This window comes from Bison bison, unplaced genomic scaffold, assembly GCF_000754665.1.
Source record: "Bison bison bison isolate TAMUID 2011002044 unplaced genomic scaffold, Bison_UMD1.0 scf7180017864180, whole genome shotgun sequence".
NCBI lineage: Eukaryota > Metazoa > Chordata > Mammalia > Artiodactyla > Bovidae > Bison > Bison bison.
In genome coordinates this window covers 15,438,089-15,444,744 of record NW_011494752.1, presented here as the reverse complement: position 1 = coordinate 15,444,744, position 6,656 = coordinate 15,438,089, and the positions used below count along the sequence as shown (strand labels likewise).

At 49.4% G+C, this 6,656-nt stretch overlaps 1 protein-coding gene and 3 non-coding genes across 6 annotated transcripts in view; all 4 read right to left on the bottom strand.

The window, feature by feature from the left end:
- Positions 1–2,418: 2,418 nt before the first annotated feature.
- Positions 2,419–2,492, bottom strand: TRNAT-AGU. Its single transcript has one exon. It is a non-coding gene; the product is annotated as a tRNA-Thr (tRNA).
- Positions 2,493–2,776: 284 nt separating this feature from the next.
- Positions 2,777–2,858, bottom strand: TRNAS-AGA. Its single transcript has one exon. It is a non-coding gene; the product is annotated as a tRNA-Ser (tRNA).
- A 497-nt stretch (positions 2,859–3,355) lies between these two features.
- On the bottom strand, positions 3,356–3,429 carry TRNAI-AAU. Its single transcript has one exon. It is a non-coding gene; the product is annotated as a tRNA-Ile (tRNA).
- Positions 3,430–4,100: 671 nt separating this feature from the next.
- CTC1 (CTS telomere maintenance complex component 1) overlaps positions 4,101–6,656 on the bottom strand; it is a 21,135-nt gene continuing 18,579 nt past the window's right edge. For 2 of the 3 annotated variants that reach the window (XM_010843043.1, XM_010843044.1), the window contains exons 18-23: positions 6,510–6,587; positions 5,628–5,772; positions 5,471–5,535; positions 5,066–5,231; positions 4,844–4,970; positions 4,101–4,689 (exon numbers count right to left, since the gene is read on the bottom strand). In XM_010843043.1, coding sequence (XP_010841345.1) covers positions 4,550–4,689; positions 4,844–4,970; positions 5,066–5,231; positions 5,471–5,535; positions 5,628–5,772; positions 6,510–6,587 — 721 coding nt within the window. In that variant the 3' untranslated portion in view covers positions 4,101–4,549. Of the gene's footprint in view, positions 4,690–4,843; positions 4,971–5,065; positions 5,232–5,470; positions 5,536–5,627; positions 5,773–6,509; positions 6,588–6,656 lie in introns of those variants that run through there. The other variant, XM_010843045.1, reaches the window with a different exon arrangement.

The following is a 6,656-nucleotide window of genomic DNA, read 5'->3' as shown; positions in this document are numbered from 1 at the left end:
CCCCATCCTTTCCTGTCAGCCTCCCAGGCCTTCCAGATGGGTGAGGAGTGCTGCAAGGCATCACGCTCCCTCTAGCCTTTTCCATTTTCTGTCTCCCCAGTCCTGGGCACCAGCCTTCCCCAAGTCTCTAGTCATCTCTTTCTTATCTACTGTCAGGCACTTAATCGGCACAGAGGCCAAAACCTAAAGCCCTTATATAACACGATGAAGGCTTCCTTTTCTAGAAAAATCCATACTGTATCTATGGACCTCACTTTTAGAATCGAAGAACTAAGGTGTAAACAACTGATGTCATTTCAACTTTGGTGCAAATATTTTACATTTTAACAGGAGTCAAAACTTTACAAGGAAACACTGAATTCTAAGGTATAACTGGGCCCTCACCTCATGGGTGGTTTGAAAGAGAAAGGGTGGGAAAGGGTGAAAAGATATTCTTGGTGAATTTGAGAAGACAACATCATGACCTTCTCCCTTTTCCTCGGACTCCACTTCCGATCAGTTACTGAGTCCTAGTGTGTTTTTTATACTAAACATGTCTCGAATTCATCCCCTCCTCTCCATCTCTCCTATAGCTGCATTGGTGCAAGTCTTTGACACTTCTATAACCGAACCCTGTCCTCCTGAAAGTCCCTTGCTCCCCACCCCCCACCCCCATACTATCTGATCCCTTGTGTTATTCTTCTATGTAGCATTTACCTAGCATATCACATCATTTAATTTTAAAAACATTATTGTTGTGTTTATTTTTCTCTGCTGTATTCCCAGGACATTGAACAAAGGTGTTAGAGAACAAAGGTGTTTAATAGAACACAGGCAAATTTCCACATGGTCTTTTTAAGAGTCTAAGACTCACCTCCAGAAAGCCTCCCCTGATCAAAAGCCTCCCCTGATCAATCTCCACAATCAGGCTTGATGAGGTGCCACTTCTTTTTTCCACCTTATCCCAGTGCCCAGTCACTGCCCCTGGGGCACTGTGCTGTGACCTCGTCCTCCTTCCTATGAGGAAAGAGGTTTGCCTTATTCATCTGGTCATGCACAGTGTGCAGTTCAGTGCTTGGCACAAATCTAGTCCTGGTGGTGCTGCTCCACTTACTTGACCTGTCATCTCGATATAGCAAGTCCTTCAAGCCAAATTTGTGCTCAGACATCTGGCAGTGGTTCCCAGGCCAAGGATGGTGTCCAGACCTTTCTGCCTAACTTCCAAGAAGGTTCGGACCCTGTCAACTGTTCACGGATCCTACTTCTTGCCTCCTTCTCCGCAGCATTTACTTCTACTCTTACAATCTTGGCTTCAGTGCTCCGAAAATGTGGGCTGCTCTTCCACCCCTGGCTCCCTGGAGACCCCACCAGATATGTTCTCTTCTACTTCCATTCTGTCCACAGGATCCCAGCCCTTTCACGTCCTCTTTCGGGAACCAGAGGGCGCCATACTAGCCGTTGCTGCTGCTAAGTCGCTTCAGTCGTGTCCGACTCTGTGCGACCCCATAGACTGCAGCCCACCAGGCTCCGCCATCCCTGGGATTCTCCAGGCAGGAACACTGGAGTGGGTTGCCATTTCCTTCTCCAATGCATGAAAGTGAAAAGTGAAAAGTGAAAGTGAAGTCGTTCAGTCGTGTCCGACTCTTCTCGACCCCATGGACTGTAGCCTACCAGGCTCCCGTCCATGGGATTTTCCAGGCAAGAGTACTGGAGTGGGTTGCCATTGCCTTCTCCGTATAATATATATACATACATATAATTCTGAGGCCTCAAAGCCAAAAGAACTTTAATGAAGAACCAAGCAAAACAAACCGACTCAAGTTCTAGGGATGTCCCGGGGTAGAGAAAGATGTCAAGGCGGTGGGAAGGCTGCCAGGGCTGGTTCACCAGCACCAGCGCCGTGTGGCGTCCTCTGGGCAAAGGAAGGTGCAGGCCTGCATTGGGTTTCTTCCCTGGTCACTGCGGAAGGTTTTGGAGCAGTCTAACGGTGTTGGAGAGTCCCTTGCACTACAAGGAGATCCAACCAGTCCATTCTAAAGATCAGTCCTGGGTGTTCATTGGAAGGGCTGATGGTAAAGCTGAAGCTCCAATACTTTGGCCATCTCATGCGAAGAGTTGTCTCATTGGAAAAGACTCTGATGCTGGGAAGGATTGGGGGCAGGAGGAGAAGGGGACGACAGAGGATGAGATGGCTAGATGGCATCACTGACTCCATGGACATGAGTTTGGGTGAACTCCGGGAGTTGGTGATGGACAGAGAGGCCTGGTGTGCTGCAATTCATGGGGTCGCAAAGAGTCGGACACGACTGAATGGATCGGTGAGCTTCTCTCAAACGGTGATAAGGGCTCTCAGAGCGCAGTAATAGCAACCTTGGGTCTTCAGATCTAAAAGCAGTCAATTCATTAGGATAAGAAAACAAACTCATTCTTTCATTCGAAAGGCACCGCTGGGATTCGAACCCAGGATCTCCTGTTTACTAGACAGGCGCTTTAACCAACTAAGCCACGGCGCCAAAGACACACAAACGTTTTCTAAGGGTGTATACACAAATTTACCACCGGAATCCTGGTCACAATTTACTTCTCTGAACTTAATTTTGATAAATCATTGTTTGACATCAAACATCCATTCAAGAGTTGCCCCCGATATTGAAAGAAGAAAATTAAAGACCTCAACCTTAGCAAGAAGCGCATGGTTGGAGGGTGTCTGTGGTGCCGACTGGATCAATCAATCCCCGTAGAGGTCTAGGACAGAAGGCAGGTAATTGTAGAGCGCGTCCAAGAAGAAAAACGAATGCGTAGTCGGCAGGATTCGAACCTGCGCGGGGAGACCCCAATGGATTTCTAGTCCATCGCCTTAACCACTCGGCCACGACTACATATGCGTTGTCGTGTTACTCACTCTCACCCTTTCTTAGTCTCCAAGTTCCGCACACACTATCTCTTTTATAATTCCGTGCTTCCCGGGCTAGGAGACTGCTCAGCAAGAACACCAAAAAGCAGAATTGTGATTGACTTCACACTGATGGCCCCGCCCCAACTTTCCGGGATGCTTCCCCCATTCTCTCGCCCGCCTCCAACAGCGCACTCTCAGGGAAGAACAGACGCGGAAGCTACCCTAGGCCCGGCGGAACGCCCTTCCAAGCCCTGGACTGAGCCGGCAATTTGGGTTTTGAAAAGCAGTGGGTTCGTTGTCGTTCGTGATTGGGAAGGTAACTAGCTCCAGGTACAAACTCCCGGGTATATTGGAAGGAGTAAATGTAGTCCACCGAATCGGTGGACCTCAAACTCCGGGCAATTGTGAACAACAGGGAAGCCTGGCGTGTTGCAGTTCATAGGGTCGCAGTCGGACACAAGTAAGCAAAAGCAGCCTTTCTGGCCCGTACGGGGATCGAACCCGCGACCTTGGCGTTATTAGCACCACGCTCTAACCAACTGAGCTAACCGGCCAGCTGCTTAAGTGTTGTTCTTTGAATGTATCATGGATCACTGAAGTACGGCAAACCCATTTTTTAAATCCTAAACCTTTGCTATGTAGTAGGCTCCAGAGACCTCTCAAACACGAACTAAAACAGATTCCTAATGCGCACGAAGGACCGTGCTCTGCAAAGCGCTTGGAGATGTGGCTAGGCTCTACCTCTCGATGTAGCAAGCAGCTCCCAGGCAAGAAATGGCTGAACACCAAATGCATGAGCATCTTCAAATAACTACTCCTGCAACCCCTAATTCTGTAGGTTCTTCCTGCCGGTCTCGAGGTGTTAATCAAGAATTTGCGTTAGGTCTGGCCCAAAGGAAACCCACAATACTGACCCCCTGTCGGAGTTCCCACATCCGGGGTTCCTCACATGCCCCGCCTAACAATCGGTGCTTCCCTCTGGCCATAATCACCTTGTACTCAGCAACAACTCTAGGCCTGACTACTTCTTCGGGCCCACCTTCGCTAACCGAGGCCATCAGGGAATGTCTAACCTGCACTCTTCTCCCTAATTGACTCCCTGCACAGCCTGACTTCACTGGACCAGAAGTTCTTCTCCAAACCTGTTTTGGCACTGATGGCAAACAAGGCCAAAATGATGGTAAACGAAGGGTGGGTTGCCAGGTCATGAGGCCTGAGACCCACCTGAGTGAAAGCGAGAAACATCCCAAGAACTTTATTGTAGAGCAAGGAACCTGTCAGGAGCAAACCCATGAGGGGCAAGCCCCTGCCACAAAGACAGAACCCAGGTGCTCAGGACCACCTGTGAGTACAGGTACCTCGACACCTACTAGAGAGGAAAGGCAACAGCACTATGATTTCCACAATTTCCTCAAGGCAGGTTGGCATTAGAATACGGAGCAATAACAGCAGGGTAGTGTTCTTGCCTGGAGAATCCCAGGGACCGGGGAGCCTGGTGGGCTGCCGTCTATGGGGTCGCACAGAGTCGGACACGACTGAAGCGACTTGGCGGCAGCAGCATTTTGTGAATCCAAGGATCTGGGGTCCTGGTTCAGTTTCAGAGAAGGTTAAGGGCCATGACCAGGGAAAGGAGTTGAAGCCCAGCCTCAAGATCTCCAGCCACTGCAGTTTCGGTTAGCAGGAGGAAACTAAGGCCCCCAGGGCATTGGGGTGCTCATGCTCCTGGATAGAGAGGCATGACAGTCGGATCTTGGGGTTCACTCGAGTCAGGAAAGGGGACTCCCCACACTGGAATCGCTGTAGCCGAGGAGCTTCTGAGATGGGAAGAGAGAAAAACACAGGTCCTGTGTATGTGATTTTCAGTCCCCACCCTCCGTTCTCCTCCCAACTTCAGAAATTCCCTGTCAATCCCCCCTCCCTCTTCCTCTTGTGACCCATCAATCTACATCCCTGCCCTTTGACCCTCACCTAATGGGATGATCTTGGAGGGTTTTCTCTCCAGCTCAAAAGAAAGCACCATAGGGCGGAGGACAGAGAAACTGGTACAGAGGGTCCAGAGGAAGAGGGTCAAGGGCTCATCCACCTCAGCTGAGGACTAGAAAGGGAAAGAGGTTTCATCAGGACTCAAGCTTCTAATCAAGCTCCCAGGAAAATGGCTATCTGAGCCCCCACCTCCCAGCCACATCTCACCTCAAGTTGGGCTCCAGGCCCTGTAAATTGCAAGGCCACTTTCCCCGGCCCTCGGACAAACTCGAGGAGGGAGGTCCACTCACTGGGACACAGCCCTAGAACTGCTGCCACTTGATGATTTCTACAGGTCACCACAGCTTCTGCAGTCCCATCCTCCACCAGGAGCCTGGGAGCGGGGGAGCGGGGGCGGTTAGGAAATAGAAACTCTGACAGCAAAACCCAGGGGGCCAGTCACCCAGACCCAACAGGAATCGCTCTACACCTTGTTAGCTCACTATACCCTCATCCATTCATTCTAAAATATTTATTAAGCAATTCCCACCATTCAGGAATTGTGCTAACATCAGGACAGCAGACAGTCATGGAAATGGGGCAATGGGTGCCCACTTTGTGCTCTGCTCTCACCTGATGCTGGCCTGGCTTACAGATGTTTGAGTGGGGCAAGCGGGGCTCTGACGAGGACACCTTCCCTGGGATGAAGAAAGTGGTTGGCAAAATCCCCTCGCCTCCATCACAGCCCTCTTGGCACCCTGCACCCAGCTTAGCCTGTCCCCGCTCTTACCTGTGGGCAGATGCTGGTACAGTGTGCACACACCCAGAGGAGATGAAGGCTGAAGACAGAAACGACATGGCAAGAAGCAGTGGCCCGAAATGGGGCCTTGTCACCTTGCAGAAGTTCGGCCAGGTAGATGTGGGGCAGGGGGGCACTAAAGAGAGAAGGGGGGTTCAAGAAACAGCCAACAGAGTTCTAAAAGCAGAGTTTGTCTGGAAGGACTCAGCAGGCGTGAGGACAGGGACAGTAGTGGCTTCTGTGCTCTCCTGGAAGCCCCAGGGCCTCTCCTTTCTTTTTTTATTTTTTAAATTCTCTAAGTATGAAAACACATTTACAGGAGATATGGAAAATACAGAGCAAAGGTACATATAGGTCCATTATATACTACAATTTTTTTAAGTAGATAAATTAAGTTTTTTTGGTTGGAGTTTCAATATCAAAATCTAAAAAATTAACAGAATGGACAGAAAAGTAGAAGGACATAGTAGACTTGAAATACTCTATGAACCAATTCAACATAATTAAGATTTATATAATTTTCACACAATAGCAGGGTACAAATGCAAGTTCCCCAGGGCCCCCATTTATTTTGATTCTTGATCTCTGATTGTCATCGATTATTTCTCAGGCTTGAAAAACCAAGATATTAGCTAAGAAACATATTTGTATTTTGGATTGAAAACCCTTTAAAATCCCAGAACACTAAATCTTTCTGGGTAGAATGATATGTATGGACATTTTTCATTTGAAGCAGAGGAAATCCTTCTGACTACACACATTTTACTAGGAGGGGAGAAGCTTGGAGTTATGGGAAAAATTGCAGAGCCTGGAACAGGTGTGGGGTTCAGATGTGAGGCTGTAAGGTTTGGAGATGGGCTTTGGGCCACTGACCTGACCGTAGTATCTGGGGGGAAATGCAGGACCTGCACACAGGTTGACGACCGGAAGCAACAGTAAACGTTGTGGGACCTGCAGGTGCAGGAGGGGGAGAGAGGAGGAGGAGAAAGAAGTCAGTCTGAGGTAGGGGCTGGGGAGGGG